The sequence below is a fragment of the Prorops nasuta genome, unplaced genomic scaffold (genome assembly GCF_024137725.1).
Source record: "Prorops nasuta isolate Cenicafe-Biocafe unplaced genomic scaffold, Cenicafe_Pnas_1.2 PNAS00008, whole genome shotgun sequence".
NCBI classification, from domain to species: domain Eukaryota; kingdom Metazoa; phylum Arthropoda; class Insecta; order Hymenoptera; family Bethylidae; genus Prorops; species Prorops nasuta.
Genome location: NW_027116805.1, coordinates 9051389 through 9069701, shown reverse-complemented (window position 1 = coordinate 9069701; position 18313 = coordinate 9051389). Strand labels below are relative to the sequence as shown.

At 41.8% G+C, this 18313-nt stretch overlaps 1 protein-coding gene across 1 annotated transcript in view; it reads right to left on the bottom strand.

The window, feature by feature from the left end:
* Window positions 1-18313, bottom strand: part of LOC136775333 (heterogeneous nuclear ribonucleoprotein L-like) — a 96705-nt gene that overhangs the window by 23524 nt on the left and 54868 nt on the right. The window contains exon 6 of the mRNA XM_066730017.1: window positions 6966-7029. Coding sequence (XP_066586114.1) covers window positions 6966-7029 — 64 coding nt within the window. The remainder of the gene's footprint in view (window positions 1-6965; window positions 7030-18313) is intronic.

Below are 18313 nucleotides of genomic sequence, written 5' to 3'. Positions count from 1 at the left end.
GGTAATAAATCAAATTGGGGGATGCGAAATTTGACGGATGTTCCTTTAAAAGGATCGTGAAAACACACAGAGGCTATTGGGATCTGACACGTGGGCGGACTCTATATATATATATATATATATATTAGGGCGGTGATTAAAAAAAAATTTTTTCGCGGATCCTTAAAAACCACTAGTATTTTATGAGAAACTACAGTGGTTGAAACCTGTGGCCTGACACAAATGATGGAAACACGTGCCTCATTGCGATCAAATATAATTTTCGAAGAATTTTACAGTTTTTCGCAGATAACTCATGAAATATTCGATTCCATGAAAAGATGCATATAACCTTTTCTCTGCAGAATTAAATTCTACATAATAAAGGTTCTATACATTTTTCTTCTAGAATGCATACTAGTCGAGATTTTGCTGAAAAATCGATCTTCTTTTTCGTTTGTACACATTATATATTGACATATGCTCATATGAATAATTATTTTTAGTTTACCGTACAATTAACATATTTTATTAAATTAAGAGAAATAAAATGTGTAACACTAAAGCGAAATAAGAATAACTACTTATATGAGCATATGTCAATATATAATGTGTATAAACGAAAAAGAGGATCGATTTTTCAGCAATATCTCGATTGGTATGCATTCTAGAAGAAAAATGTATAGAACCTTTATTATGTAGAATTTAATTCTGCAGAGAAAAGGTTATATACATCTTTTCATGGAATCGAATATTTCATGAGTTATCTGCGAAAAACTGTAAAATTCTTCGAAAATTATATTTGATCGCAATGAGGCACGTGTTTCCATCATTTGTGTCAGGCCACAGGTTTCAACCACTGTAGTTTCTCAGCAAATACTAGTGTTTTTTAAGGATCCGTCAAAAAATTTTTTTTTAATCACCACCCTAATATATATATATATATAGATAAATAAAAAAACGAATATGACGCATGAAAGCTAGCCCAAGTGTCTAAATGTCTATTGAAATTACAGGAGAGTTGTAATGATTTCGATGAAAAATATCTGTAACAAACTTTTCTCCCAAATTCAAAAGTTGCAGTATAAGGTTTTTAATAATAAATGACAATTTATTGAAAAATATCCATAAGAATCAATGTAAAACCTGCAGGGCTTCGTCTGCTTTCATCTTTTACCGCTTGGAGCGCGCTTCAACTATGTCAGATCCCAATAGATATAAATCATTTGTTATTCCGCAAGTCGATGTACAGACGTCTCTCTATATATAGACGAAGAAAATATACAAAAGAAAACTATTTGGATATGTTAAAATGACCACAGTTCGATCCACCTTATATTCCTGATGCCCTTGGAATGCGGATAAAGCCTCCAAATGCAAAATATAAATTATCATGGAATAATTAATGTCAATAATACAGATGCAGGCTCTATGTCTATGGAGATGTAACAATAATTTATTTCGGTTGACGAGTAACTCTGGGGAAATGCTAGCGGTCATAAATATAAAGAGTGAAAAGTTGCGGAAATCAATGTGCGACTGTTTATATCATTTGCAGATGGTCATAGATTTGATTTGTTATTTGAAATTCATGTTTGGAGACGATGCATCTTTGCAAGAGAATGCAGTAGAGGGTATTCGAAAAACCTTGTGGCTATATAGCATGTGCTGTAGTTGAAACTTTGGAATTGTCTAAAAAAAGACTTTTGTTAATTTTGGATTTAGCGCAGAGTTTGCGGTTTGATGGCGGCGGCTGCGACTCGACTCTCTGGGCACTCGTGCCATGGTTGAAAAACAGGTTGGCGCAAGATTAAGGTTGTGATAACAGAATGAGAGAGAGAGAGAGAGAGAGGAGAGATTGTAGGAAAAAAAGAGTGCACGCGCGCAGTAGTATTGGTGACAGTGCAGGTTCGAAGGGAAGAATTGGAGGTTGGCACAGGCAGCAGCAGCAGCAGCACTCAGCAGCGTCATCGGGTCTGGCCGAGGCGAGCGAGTGCGGAAAAATCGGTCCCTCGTGCGGCGGCGGCGGCGGCGGCGGCGTTGGAAAAAGTTACCGAGTGGCAGAGCGAGGCGAAGAGCTCAGCCTCGATGAGAGATTTCAAGGGCGACCGCGCGCGCCGCGCCGCGCACCTTCGGTCAGATGAGCATTTTTGTCCAAAGAAGATGGCGGCTTCTAGGCCTGCCATGCACCCACCCTTTGAAACACACCCCCCCCCCCCCCTTGTCTATCCATTTCCCATGCAGCCACCTTAATTCCACCTTTGCGAAATTCTCCTTATCGCGACTATACATATACCTATAAATGTTAAAAAGGACATGGAAAATTGGTGCATATAAAGTGCAATTGTGAGAAAACTATAGCAGTGATACACGCGTCTGAAATATGAAGCTATCGCCTGAAAAAAGTAGCAATTTATTATAACATCAACGTATATAAGGAGGTTAATTTATTGGTTCGATAAACGTATGCAACTTTTGTATCTATATATAGATGTAAGAAGAGTGAAAAATGAAATCTACAGAGGAAATCTAATTAATGGTTGACTCGTAGAAAATTGTTGGTATATATCCATATACTGCAGCAATTGGAATGAACTCCCGCTTGATGATGACAAAGAGCGCGGGGCTTATATATATATATATGTACGTTGTGTTACATTTAATAGGAGCTGCTCCAACGAGTCTGCTACGTCGCAACGCCGTCCACTTAAATTCTCATTGCAGAGTATACCGATACGTATATTATAGTTGGCGAGATTTTAACGCTATATAACAATAAGGTGTAGGAGAAAAGCGAGTTTGGAAAGGAGAAAGAAGAAGGGCCGGGTCGAGGTTGAAAATTGCGGAAGGAAGGTTGGCGAGAGCGTTTACCGATAGATTCGTCGAGGAGAATATTGCTGGCTGGCATTTTCAGCGGGTCAAATTGGATATTTTCGTTGTTCCGAAATAAGAAAATTTCACAGTTGGAATTCCTGAGGAGTGCGTGCGGGACGTTTGCACGGAAGATTTGCAGCAGGCCGGGCTACAGAGCCAGTGTGTTGGTCGCGATAGGTGTGAGAGCCGGCCAGAATTTCCTCTACTTTTCCGTTGGAGGGGGAGCCGCAGCAGTCTTGGCGTCATCTCCGCGCGACAGACAGACGAGAGAGAGAGAGAGAGCACGACGCTCCACTGCCAGCCAATGAAATTTCGAGCAAATTAGCAATTTGCCAACCTCTCTCCACAATTTACCTCCTTCTGATTGGTCAACGCGCGCACCATTCGCGACCCTCCCGTTTCTCCTCGCATATTTCCCCGGCCCCCTCGCGCGATATCGTCCGAAAATCAAACGTTAAGCCGATCGTCAACATTCATCCAATCTCGCACGGAAAATCGAGATAAGCTCAGAGCTATTTTTCAGCTGCTGCGCGACAGTGGCATATATGTATAAGACTTGGGAATTATATAAGCCGTGGCGGCGATATCGGCCGTTGGTAAACACACGTATGTACGCGAGTATTAACTGGCACCCCCCCCCCCCCCCCTCCCCTCTCCAGCAGCTTCTATCCTCCGATCAAACTAATGCAACTTGTATTGGTCGAACGCGTCATTTGTCTGAAAATCCGTGCGGTGGGAAACATGGAAATAAAGGAAGGAACAATTGGAGAAAAATTGCGTGGAAAGGAACACCTTGGTGGTTGTTTGGCTCGATCTAGTTGGAAGCTCGTGCGAAGAACGTGTGCGTGAAGAAAGGTTGCTGACAAAATTGGCAAAGATTGATTGGAAAATGAGGAAAAATGGAAAAAGAGGGAAATTATTGGGAGGAAAATTTTCTTAGGGATTCAGCTGCCTCGTGTCATGAAAAAAACCCCCCGAAAAAACAAGCGTAATTGCACTTGTATCGGACAAACGCGCGCGCGGCGCGGCGCGGCGCGTGTATGGAAGATTGAATTGTCGAAAGTTTGCACAGTGGTGGAATAGGTATAGGTATGGCTAGTTAGTTTTCCGGCCTAATTGATATCTTAATTAAACTGTCAGGCGGGCTATGGGGAAGCGCGATTGTGTCTGACAGTCCGAGTTTGGCCGCGAGAAGGCAGAGAGAACACACGTCCATCGGAGGGAGATCCCTTACATGTGCGTTCGGCACAGCCGGCCGGCGCGGCGAAACGCGGTTGCTGCACCGAACGAAAGCTCGCCACTGTTCAACATTTATGGCATCGAGCGTGCGCGCAAGTCGCTGAATATTCGCGCCTATACCTGCGCACCACTGTCGCGAGTCACCGCTCTCCTTTATGCTATTTTCAACCTATCCCTCTCTTTTTTCTTTCGCCATCTCCAACGACGTTTATCTGGAAAGTCACGAGACCTCGCTCGTTCGACGAATTTATGCCATAAAAAACGCACGTATCTATACATGTACCGCGGATAAAGAGAGCAATTGGAAAAAGAGAAAATGAAAAGCTGAGAATCGCGTCTTCCTTACCGACCGAGAGGAAAAGGAACACACGCGCGCTCTCGTTGTTAAAATAATGTCCGCTTCTTCCTCCCCCTTTTATTCTCTCGAGCAACGCCAGGAAGAAATAACGAACGAAAGTTTAATTTCTCTTTTCAACTTGACTCATTCCTATACGCTTTTCTTTCATTATGTTACGGCGCCTGACTCTAATTAAGGAAAATGCTACAATCCCACCTTGTGTATGGCTAATAAACCAGAGGCTTTCCAGGCTTTTATATAGAAGAATAACGATCAAGCCGGAAACGATATATATATATATATATATGTAGCGAAATAAGCCCTGCACTCTGAATATAAAATCAAAATATGAAAATTAATTCCTATTTTTTGCAATACTCTAGCAAAAAGGATTAAAGTGGAAAAAAGAAAGGAAAATAAAGATTGCAATAGGAATGAAATTCTCAACAATTTATGCTGCTTGCGCGCAGAGATAAAGATGGAGAATGAAGTAGGGAAAAATTTCACAGTCATGAAACGCGAATATTTTTCTTGGAACAAATTATGATCCTGCTGGACCAGGGAAGATATTCTGCCGGCAAGTAGGAAGAAACTTAAATCTTTTCACCGTTCTCGGAAAGATTTATGTTTGAGCTCGAGGAGGGGGAAGGGAGGTTCCTTTTTCCCAGCAGCAGTGCGAGTAAACGTCGCGACTCTCCGAACTCACCCTTTAACCCCTTCGGGACCTATCCCCACCCACCCCCTCCTCCTCCTATTTCTTCTCCAAACCCTCCCCACAACCCCCTGTCCACTTTAGCCTCTCTCGATTCTCATCAAACCTTCTCCACACTTGACGCCGTCGGAAAAAAAACAGAGAAAAAACAAAAAAAAAACTTGGCTTTGTTGGCGCCAGCTATTTTTCTTTTCCACTCTTTTTTGCCGCAATTTTTTCCTCGGACGAATCGGTACGACGCGACGACGTCGTCGTCGTCGTCGATTCGAGGAACGGGGGAGCGGAAGAAGAATCCGCGCGTACGCGCCACAGCACCGAGCAGTGGTGCAAGTGCGGCTATATAGTATACGGCCGACGTCGAGTGCTCGCGGCTATCGGAGGAATCGTGCGAGTCGATACGAGGTCGGGGGGGAGATAAATAAAAAAAAAAAATCTTTACAGATGCGAGCGAAAGAATTTCATAAATTATACCAATGGAAAATTGGCCATTCCCTTCTCGTAATGGAAAGCGATGCGCCATTCCTAATCCCCCATGCAATAAGAAAAATATTCATACAGAAGGATTATCTTTTATCGATATATTTCTCCTCGCGTTGCTCCTCGCTATATTTTGGCATTTTTCGCGTTTATGTTGCTTATTAAAAATGAAAGCAGCAAGTGCGGGGCTGGTGGTGAATTCTGACGAAGCGGAAATAACGATATCCGGGCGATATAAGAGATGGAATGTATCTCTTAGGGGAGGGAGATATTTCACTTTTACCGCACGGTCAGACAGCCTTCCTTCTCTCCTCCGCTTGAAACATTCAAAAGATTCGATATTTTTTCTCGGAGGAAGATTTTTAGCTCAACCTCTCGCCTCGACACGAATCATTCCTCGCTCCTGCCCTTTATTATTATATATGTATATGAAAAATTGCTACGAGTTATGGGACACAGAGTCGAAGAGAGCAAAGTACGTACGGAGAGCGCCTCGATATGTATATACGCTTTGCAGTTTTATTGTTTCGAAACGTATACGAGTGGATAAGTGAGGAATCGTGTCACACACACACACACACACACAGGGCTGGGGGACATTTTCCATTAAGCTGCACCAAACATCTCAATTGCTTCTGGATAAATCTTGTTTTATCGCGATATAAAACCCGAGAGAATCGCTCAGCGCCTCAAGAACGAGCGAAACTTTTGCGTGGAGTGGATCACCACCCACCCGTGCAACTATTTCATTCTATCCGTCCATTGGAATCTCCCAAGATCTACATATCTATATCGATCATTCGAGTAACACGACTTTTACTCAGCCTGACCTTCCTCGTGCACCCTCCCTCCCTCCCTCCCTCGCTCGCTCGACAAAACTACACTCACTGCGCACTGCACTATTACACTTTGGATTTTACAGCACGTGCTTGCTGAATTTTCGATCGGATCGATCTATTCACGCGCGATGCATTCGTTTCTTCGAGACTCTTCTTTATTAATTTATCAGCAGATGGGTAAGAAGAAAAATTACCCAATTAAATGGATATATACCTGCTGTATCTTAATTTCCGAATAATTTCACTTTATCCGATCCAGTGTTTTACCCGAGATTTCGAGAAAGTTACGTGTTTTATAATAATAATAATAGGTACGTGCGGGCAATATTTTTTTTTGTTGGAAAATTTGTCGAATGTCTCGATGAGAGCGATTCTCCCGGTTGGTCGACGTGTAAATCGAGTGAGAGAAGGGAAGAAAGGAAGAAGGAGAGACGCGTATATATATATATATATTAATATAATGTTGCGGTATAGGTGATAAAATTGCATGTAAGGATAATGTACTCACCCAACGTTGGCGTCGTGTAGTCCCAGCTCTCCGCGTCATTTTTGTACACGTTCAGTTTTGTCGGCTTGAAAGAAGAAAAAGAGAGTAAATTAGTAAAACCCTCTCATAGCGCGAATCTAGCGAGAAAAATATGAGTATTTTTGCAACTCATCGTTATATACCCTTCTTCTTCCATCGCTTAAAAGAAAATTAACAATTGGGCTAAATGGTTATACAATTAGCCTGGAGCATTTAACTCGCTCATGGTTTTTCCGAGGTTTCCAGCTTGAGCCGGGCCCCGAGATGACTCTCTTATAAATTACCAAGGCTGGATCTTTGCGAGTTTCCCAAATTTCATTCGCCATAATTTCATTCCACCGGCCAGTTAATTTCCACGCTCTCTCTCTCTCTCTCTCTCTCTTGAATCGCATCTCGCGCGTTGCGACTCGGGGTAGCACCATTTTCAAATCGGACACGCCACTCGTTTCCGCATTTTCCTTAGGCCACCGCGACGTATATACGCACCGCTGAGCGTTGCGACTGATAAACATGCGAGGTACCAGCTTAAATCTCTCCTTTCCTCTCCCTTGCCTCTCACTCTCCCGCGCTAAAATTTCGCGAAATAGACCGTGGGCGAGCGGAGAGTCATTTCTTCCCCTAGAAGGATAATATTTTCTTCGCACCAAAAAGCAAAATGCTTTTTTTTCTCCCTTCTTCGGAAAAAACATTAATTTGCCAGGGACGTATTTTTTACGGTGCAGCTGAGCGTACGTGGCATTTGTAATTTGGGGATTTTCTTGTGCAGAGTTCAGGCGTGGGAGAGGCGGAGGAGGTGTTGGAAAATCAGAAGGGGGAGTCGAGAGGTGGTTGCCAGGGAAAATGGTATGGGAGAATAAGGTAGCCGAAGAGGGTGGGAGAGGGATGAAAGGGAATATAAATTTATAAGGGAAAAAAGGTAAAGGATATAAGCTTTGGAAGCAGCGAAGGAAGATGGCACGAGGTTAGTACATATATAACGGTGGTTAACTAGAAAGTCGGTGGGGGAGCAGCAGGGCAAAATGTGGTGGTCGGTAGACGCAGACGGGTGAAATTAGCGTTTCGAGCATCTGAATAATTCATAACGCGCACTCTTGCGTCTCTTTCGCTTTGGTAATTTTATCTCCCAGCTGCAGTAATATATATATATATATATATATATATATATATAAGAAATGCCTGGAAAAACTGTGTCTCCCACTTGCAGTGCGCAACCCCGGACGCTTCTCCACATCATAATTTCCTCCTTTCATTCGTAATCGAAGAAATTTTTTGGAAAAACTTGGCAGGCATTCTCACACACTCTTCAAAGCGCATAGAAATGGTTGTAATACCGGGGTGAATGCTGCATGTGCACGGAGGACTTTGCTATGGATTTCAGATGCATTAAGCGAGAAAAGCCTCGCACAGTTTGGGTAAAACAAGTTTCGCGTCATTCTACCATGCATTCCTAAAAGCTTTTCCCATGCAGCAGCTTGAGGGGGTTGGTGGTTCAACCTCCTACCCCCCCCCCCCCCCCCACCCCACCCCACCCCACCCGATAACCGCAGGGGCCAAGCCACTGGCTAATCTCTCGATGCTATATCCGCGCCGCCGGAAAGCTTGAGCGCAAATGCAAATTCAAATGCGAGTGCATGGCGAAGAAATAGCGGCGGAGGAATTAACGCGAACCATGAATGCGCCATTAACGATCGATTCAATCATTTATGAGAGCGAATCAAAAGAAAATACGTAAAATCTCGAGAGAAGAATATATTTCAAGGGAGACGTATGAATCGATGCTTTTGGATGAAACAAATGATTTTCTCCAGTAGATTTTCAAGCAGCCCAATGGTAGCCATCGATAAAACTTTTATGGCTTTCTCATGGAGCAAACGCGAAGAAGCACGAGACGGGCTTCCCGAGGGTGAAAAGGGATAAGGCGTGGACGCGAGTGAAAAGAGAAGGAAAACTGCACTCTGAACACAAAAGTGACGGGAGGGAGGGGATGGGGGGGGGGGGGGAATAGATAAGAAATAGAAATAAAGCAGAGAGAGAGAGAGAGAGGGGGGGGGGGGGGGAGGGGGAGAAATGAAATGACCAGTGGCAGAGGGTAGTTAAGAGGAAAGTAAGAAAAGGGCAGTCGCAGCGGATAAAATGACTGCTCTGTGGAGGGGTAAGGGAAAATGTGAAATGGGGAGTTGGGGAAGAATCGTCAAGGTTTTACGGTGCTGGAAACATGTTGGCTAGAATGGTGAGGCTACATAACCGTTTTATGTTCGCTGAAGAATTGTAAGTGGAAAAGATTAGCCTTACGGGTCTTCCTGTCAGCTCAAAGTACGCACTTGCAGCTTTTCCCGAGAAATGCCAAATCTTGCAGCCTATATAGCTATATATACATATATCCACTTGTTGATTGCTCGCTTATGACATTTTTACCTCCTCCTCCTCCTCTCATTTTTATCAACGTCTTTCAGCCTCGGATCGATCGCGCGCCATCATTTTCAGCCCCCCTCAGCTTTCTTCCCCTTCTTTCTTCGAGTATATCGCGGATATGTATAGTCTCTTCTCTCAACTTCGATTGAGAAATATATTTCTATCAAATCATGCATTACAGTGTTATATGTGAAACGTACGTCAAATATTTGTCAATGTGTAACGCGCAAGCTAATCTCGCATAGTCGAGGTGGGAGGTGAGGAATCTCAGCCGAACCTACCGTATACATATATATATATATATATAATTGCGGTAGTCCCTTCACTGCTGAAAATCACGTGTCCCAGATCATTCCACGATGGCTTTATCACCTCCTCGTCCCTGACAATCTCATCCAAGTAAATTATAAAAGTTGGCGAGAGAAATATCTCGTTTGGAAATTTTTCGACAGAATGGCAAATTTTATGAAATTCATTCGGATGGAATTTTCGCTCGTTCGCACCGAAAATTTTTCCGCGCGCGCGCACACAGTTTGTCGAGTTTCATTTGTGAGCCATTCTCCTACATACATATATATATATATATTTTCCTTCAACGATCTAATTTCCATTCGGCCAGTTTTCCCAAATAACGCAATTGGTTTGCATTTCTTTCTCTACATAATTAGTCGGTATTCCATTTCTAGCGCGGTATATAGTTTTGTTTAGAAAGCTCTGCATGCGGTGGAGAGACGAGAGTATTTAGAAAAGCGAGATATTAATTTATTTGGAGACGCGTACGCGCGCGCTGCGCCGTACGTCTTTTCCAAGCAAATTCAACCTCATCGATTCAATCAACTATTTCCGACTATTGTTTTTCTGCACGCACGCACGCACGCACCCGATTGAAAATTTATAAAAACTGCCGAGCCTTCGTTTTCCGAGAGTCCGACTACTCTGCATCTTTTCACCTTTCAATTTTGTTTCTTCGGTAAAGATTAGCCCCACTCAAGTAAATAGATTTGTACAGCACTTGGTCCTGTGCTGCAGGCGCTGTACATTTGGCAAAATTCTATCCAGAGTGTGTATGTATATTTGCATGGCTATAACTTTGCTGCATGTGGTATTAGTGGATATTCCACGGTGCGGGAGTGTGTACTATTATGTCTATATAGAGTCTATACACACGTTCTCTCTCGTTACTCTTTTTCTACAATAATAAATTTGTAGATATTAGTTGCATTTTCACACACGCACACAGTCCCAATAGTATAATATTCGCACTGTGCATCTGCCAACAGAGTGATACACATATGCCATACTCTTAAAATTTTATCAATCGCTACATTTCTTGGGATTCTCTTTGCACAAATTTTCATTCCGTTATATTTCTGTCGAATGTGGCAAATCTTTTGGTCACAGTGGGTCACTACGTTGTTTCGTGTCTGTGCATTGCATGGTTACATGAGATTTTATAGGACAACCAGTGAGATACCGAATCTCATCCCCCCCCCCCCCCCCATACACACACACACACACACACACACACACAATTTCCCTACTAACGCGCACAGAGCGAGTCAAACACTGTCCAATATTATCACGTGATAATGTTCGCTCGATTACACTCTGCTTTATACGTATGGTCTTTATACAAGTGGGAGCTGGGATTTAGGTATCCCATGGGGGATTGGGTTTCTCTAGTTAAGGCCTTTGGCTCTATTCCGCGTAGCAAGGAAAATGCGAGTGTAACACTCGATCTCCATTCGCGCAATAATATCTTCGCACTTATGCCGTAAATACACGTTTCTTCTATAAAATTACAGCATATCCAATTGTACAAAAATCAATTATACAATCCTTCCTATATGAAATGGTTGTAAAATGAAAATTGCAAGTAAATTTACAACTAACCACAATCGTGCAGGATTGCAAATAATTTCGTCGGGATTATCGTTATAATTTTACAAAAATTGTTTACAGCGTAAACTTTGAACCTTCGGCAAATACACACAATTCCCGTAGCGAAAGAAATCTATATAGTATATGTACGATCAAGGGTAAATGTAAACATGCAGCTATAATCAAAGGACTCTTGGATCGCGTAACGACGTACTACGTACTGTACTCTAATTTTCCGAGTAAAATTACATTGCACTGCAAATAAGCAATTTAACGTGCTGGTTGTTATACGGCAGTCTTTAAAAATGGGACTAAGGTGTATCCTGCTGCTGCTGAATATATATATATATATATAAAACGCGAGCGAGTCTCGGCTCCGATGGTGAAATACAAAAGGATGCAAAGACGCAACGTGCGACTTTCATATTTCGTCTGGTGAAATGAATTCGTGTGTGCAGCCTAGCAGGACTCGTTACCAACGCGATACAGTATACAGTAGTGTGCGCGCCCGCCGCGTGCCGAGCCGTTTCGACGAAAATTCCCAATGCAGTTGTATACATATATAATAAGGGGTGCACACGAAGAATCAATTTTCCACAGTAATATATATATATATATAGGAGAAAACGATCTCGCGTAACGTAAACGATAAAACTGCAACTTGTCGTCCAGCCGTGCAACCGAGCGTCGATCGAAAGAACAAGAGCTTTTCTTTACAGCGCAACACTCGATGGCGCTTTAACTTTTTCCTTTTTTTTTATTACAATATTGCCTCCGCCACCACCAATGTTAGAGGCGGATAAATCTACCGATTGTTTATTACGAAAGAGAGCAAATCTCTCTCTCTCTCTCTCTTATTTTTTTCCGAGATTTCGCGAGTATCCGTGGAGAATGGAACGAGTGAATTTATAATGGTCATTCGCTCTCGGAGAGTGCAGCACACAGCAAGGCATTTATTTTAGGGGATGCTGTGCGCGCGCGCGCGCGCGCGCGCGCGTGATCATCATCATCGTACGTCCGAAGAGTAGAGCCAAGTTTCGCGCGTCCTCGATCTCCACGATGACTCAGCAGCCTATATAGCTGAATGTGTGCGAATCAATGTTGGGAGAAGATTAATATTCGAAAATGAAACTCGTGCATTGTCAACAGACGTCGGTCGGTCGGGCGTAATGCGCGGCGGCAGCAAAGCCGCGAGCGCGCTCCTCTCTCCTTTAATTAATATTCTAATTAGATGTAAACAATTTTAAGAGGCTCGCGCGCGCGCCCGTGTCCCAAACTGATGAACATGCGTTTGAATATATTTATGCAGCAGCTGTAATCCCCTTTTGTGTCGCCGCGCTTCGCTACTAAAAAAAAGCTTCGGCTAATATAAATTGCTTATTCGCCCGCCGCGTGCTTGCGCGTGCCTCACCATCAAGGACGAAAGAACTCCCACAACTTGTTTATCAATTCCCTTTATTCTTCTATATCATTTTCAATCAACGATCGATCCTGCAATGTATCAAGGTCGAGCAAGTTTTCGCGTATGTATATACGTACGTGCATGCGACAGGGGGAAAAGAAGTACTGTGGGGGGGTGGAGCGCGAGCTCGAGATGAAGTGTTAATTTCTAGTAGCAATTAATAAACGTCTGCTACAGACGTCTGCCAACTGTAGCTTCTTCTCCGAGAATAAACTCGGCATGACGACATCGTATATGTATATGCATCACACACACATGTACATACAGGATTGACCCTACCAACTGGACTGGCTCTCATCTTCTTGGGGTGCGCGCGCGCGCGCGCTCGCCTAATTACCTTTACTTTCCTTCCTTCCTTCGGACGATATGTCGCGCGTCTCGCTCGCTTGGAATTATAGTTGGCCTCGTGCGAAAAGGTAGGAATTTTCCCCCGAAACATTCGCGCTATATTCCTTATTCTTTGTAAAAGCGAGTCTATACGATCATCATTATTGATCCGAGAGAGAGAGAGAGATAGAGTGGTAGCTGCGAGGTAAAGAGGAGAATCTCGATAAATCTGCACGTGCAGTTTAAAACTTACCGATCGAGCAGACAATAATAATATCTACGTGATTATATATATTGACAATTGTTCGCGACCCGATGTAAAATTTTACTCGAATGTTTGTCCGCGTATCGCATCAATCACCAAGTTGAAATTTTGCCAGATTCTTAAGAACGTGCGTGGCATGAATTTCGTAGCTGAGAATTTACCGAAGCAGCAGAAATTGGCGGCGGCCGCACCGATCCGCGTGATCGACTACGAAACATTTCCGAGCTTCCATCTTGAGAGAGAGAGAGAGAGAGAGAGAGAGAGAGTAAATAATATATTTCCATGCATGTGCTTCTTCTTCGCGTGATTCGTTTATTTCGAATGCAGTCGCATGAATGGAGGAGAAAAATGATGGAGCTGCGACATTTAGTTGTGATGTTTGGAGTAACGTTGACGGGGTTAGTCTTCTTATATTCCGGATTGCGGCTGCGCTCGCTGTCGCGCGCGTCCAAGTCGTGACAGTCAGCCGAGCAACTCCGAAGCCCAAAGCTGCGCAAAGTCTGTCCAACTTGTCGGCTCGTCGCGGGATAAGCAGAATGCGATTATGAGAATATCAAACTGAATTCCAACTATACCGTAATATTTCTCTCTGGTCGTGCCAATACCAGGGGAATCCGTTGCTCTAAAGAAAATTAACAGCTCGTAGATAGTATTCGCGCGAGCTTACAGTCTCGCTGCACGAATCTCACCATATATATATATATATAGGATATGTGAGAGAAATTTTACGTTGAAACAAAAGAAAAAATAATTTTCATCTGAGAAATAATTGCGAGGGCCGCTGATGAATGAGGGTGTCAGGGATGCACTTTTCAAGCTTCGATACAACGCGAATTAATTGCAATTGAAAATTAAAAGCCATTTTCGAGGCTCCGAGCGAACCTATATATATATATATATATACATACGTTTCATGAATTTCATTCAAATGAGAGATTACGTGGAAAAATTAAATTTTACATCAAAGATTGTGATTCGTGATACGGTAAATAAAAGTATGCAATATATATTCTAAACGCTAATACCAAGGGAATTAATGGCAAATGAATAATAATCCTATTATCCGAGGCTTATCATTGAAATGAGTGTGATTATGTGAAAAAATCAATTTTACAAGAGAATTAATCATGATATATCGTTTGAAAGTATAGCGAGCAGCATATTTTCCCAAGGTTAATATTTATTAAGGAGATAAAATGTAGAAGAAAATTAAACCCTTTTTCAATTGCAACTCGAGGAAGACGAGGAGCGGCAGAAATTTATATATATATATTTATATATTTCAATAATTTCATTAAGACGAGAAAGAGAGGAAAAATAGGGAGGTTAATTTTTGTTCGTATATAGCGATTCGGTAGAGAGAAGATTGAGAAAAGAGTTTCGTTTGGATAAACAGAGGATGATATTCGCGAGCAAGCAAGTCGGCCGTTGCCACTTGCTAGACTGATTTGCGCAGCTTCCGCTCTGACGGTATTATAAAGCGGTGAATTAGTAACCGTAGGCAATATTGGTCGCTGGATCAGGATAAATTCTGCTAATTGATAGATCGACCGCGCTTTAATCGACCAACCCGAAACAACTTGAATGACGATCAGCGCAACGAAAAAGCTTTGCGTAAATCTTCCATGCAACATCGATGGCCATCGTATCGCTCATAGAAGAATCATGCTACTCCAAATTTTTCATCATTTTATTCCGAACACGTTTGTTAATTCAACTTAACGCGAGCTTTGATAAAGAAGACTCGTAGCCTCCGCAAAGAAGAATAATACATCATTTGCTTTGCAATTGGATGAAATTAATTAATTGGACCTTATATACATTTTCAGCATTCATTCATTTCAATGTAACGCACGAGCTTTGATATATATATAAGCGCAGGATACTACTCTTTGTAGCTTCCAGCAAATTAATATATATATATATATATATATAATTAATAAATCGATGTTTGATCGATCAACAGTACCGCGCGGGTTTACCGGAGCAACCATTGAATTATTTTTACCTACCGACGAATACCTCGCGTGCGGATCTTTGTGCAATTTAATTGCTTGAATAAATCATTTGTAAAAAAAATGATGTATTTTCGGGCCTCGTTCGTCGCGTGTTACACAATTGAAAAGTATATGTAGATATAGTAATGACGTTCGATGAGACGATGGAGTATACATCTGCGTGCAGGATATTCTCTTCGGGCCAATGTGATTTTCTCATGATTTCCGCGTGGAACCGGCGGAGGTAAAATCACGTGGGAAATCAGGCAGAGATTTATCGCTGCTCTCTATTTTCGCCGCATCTTAGAAGAGATAAATGCCAATAACGCTGCGCGGCAGCTAGGCTGCTGCATGCTGCGCCTGCAGCGCTCGATTAAAAGCTTGTCCCTCTCTTCTCTATATATGAATATATGTATACACGCTCTCTTGCAGACGCGCTCGCGCGTCCCGCCCGCCGCCGCAATGTTCGCGCCTGCCTGACGCGTTTCGTTGCAACCGGTGGTCACATAAAACGGCCACTTTCATCCGTACGTGCCATGTAAATATACGGTCAAGTGTGTTTAACGCAGAGCTAACAGATTGACGATGCACACAGAGTATATATATATATATATATATATACATTGGTGGGATCAGGAGAAGGAAGGAAGGAGCTGCAAAGGAGTTATGGCTCGTTAAGAAACTTTACTCATCCGTAAACACATAGGATTACGGCCCGGCCGTCTCTCTCGTTTCTCTGCATGCGCGCGCCCGCGCCCGAAAAAAGCGAGCAAACTTTAACGAAGTTAATCATCCGAATGAAGAAAAAACAGGCATTCGCAAATATTATTGCTATACGCAAGTCTTTCATCAATCATTGGGCTGCGTATGTGTATCACCTGCAAGCAAGGATTCCGTAGGTCTTATCATGTTGGGCTGCAATATGGATCCTCTCGACGCGATATGACCGAATTGTCATCCTTGCATGCGGGATACATCGCTCGCTGCGTCCGTCAAACCGATTATTTCCCAGTCTCTTTCATCACAAATTAAATGTGTGATATTGATGAAAATATCTTTAAAATCACATATGCGGAATTTCGCAAAGAAATGGACCGTTGGATTTATGCAGAATCGTCGGATAAATCGAGCAACTAATATAGAAGCGACTCAAAGTTTTCAGGTAGAAATTATAATTATATATATATATATATATACTATATGTGTAGATCGAGAGGCGTTAGCAGAATGACGTGCTAATGAAGAGAGCCATGTCCCGACCCAACGCCACGCGTTCCGTTTCCAAGTAGCGATTCGTGTCTATTTATCTCATCCCACAATCGCCCAACCATTGTAAACCGAACGTATATATATATATATATATATTGCCAATTCAAGAAATAAATGTAGTATTAGAGGCGTTCAACGCCAAGCACAGGATAGGATAATGGAGAAAATAAATTGATATTTTTCTTGAAAAAAGGAGAGGGGTGGGGGTTAATTTTAAGTAAAACTCTTTGGTGGATAATACGGATAGAAGTAAGAATCCTTGAGAGCAAAGGACCCAGGCAGGCGGCAGTATCTTATAAGCTTGGAGGATACCGTAAAATGGCATGGCTCGTAAAATAATTACTCAGCCCGTGCACCGAACATTAATTATGAATGTTGATATAAGCATTATAATCCTCGAGCTTAATTATATACCTTAGCCAGTCTACAACTCTCTCTACGACTCGCGACGGGATTTCTCACGCACATGCACCTACGTCGAGTTAAACTTTTTACTCGATTCAACCCCCACGGGTTGTAATATATAATATATATATATATATATATAATGACCAGAGGAAACGTAGCTATATATACAGCAATTTTAATTTATTAAATTGAAGATTACTTTGTACTTTCCAGAGCTCCTTTCTCCTCTCGCTACATATATATATATATATATATTAGGGTGGTGATTAAAAAAAAAATTTTTGGCGGATCCTTAAAAACCACTAGTATTTGATGAGAAACTAACAGTGGTTGAAACCTGTGGCCTGACACAAATGATGGAAACACGTGCCTCATTGCGATCAAATATAATTTTCGAAAAATTTTACAGTTTTTCGCTGATAACTCATTAAATATTCGATTCTATGAAAAGATGCATATAACCTTTTCTCTGCAGAATTAAATTCTACATAATAAACGTTCTATACATTTTTCTTCTAGAATGCATAGTAATCGAGATATTGCTGAAAAATCGATCCTCTTTTTCGTTTATACACATTATATTGACATATGCTCATATGAGTAGTTATTCTTATTTCGCTTTAGTGTTACACATTTCATTTCTCTTAATTTAATAAAATATGTTAATTGTACGGTAAACTAAAAATAATTATTCATATGAGCATATGTCAATATATAATGTGTACAAACGAAAAAGAGGATCGATTTTTCAGCAATATCTCGACTAGTATGCATTCTAGAAGAAAAATGTATAGAACCTTTATTATGTAGAATTTAATTCTGCAGAGAAAAGGTTATATGCATCTTTTCATAGAATCGAATATTTAATGAGTTATCAGCGAAAAACTGTAAAATTCTTGGAAAATTATATTTGATCGCATTGAGGCACGTGTTTCCATCAATTGTCAGGCCACAGGTTTCAACCACTGTAGTTTCTCATCAAATACTAGTGGTTTTTGGGGATCCGTCAAAAAAATTTTTTTTTTAATGACCACCCTAATTTATATATATATATATATATATATATATATATATATATATATAGAGAGAGAGAGAGAGAGAGAGAGACGCAGTAACTAATCCTCGATGCAATGTAATAAAATGGAGAATCAATGTTAGCAATGCGAAATGCGAAATGCAATATTCGTTCGCGATCGGGGAGGCATTAAGACGAATCCGTGCTCGATATAGGACGATGGTACTTTCGCTTTGGAGGGGTGGGAAGGGGAGGGAGAATCGGAGGAATAGAATGAAGAGGGGCTCAAGGGGT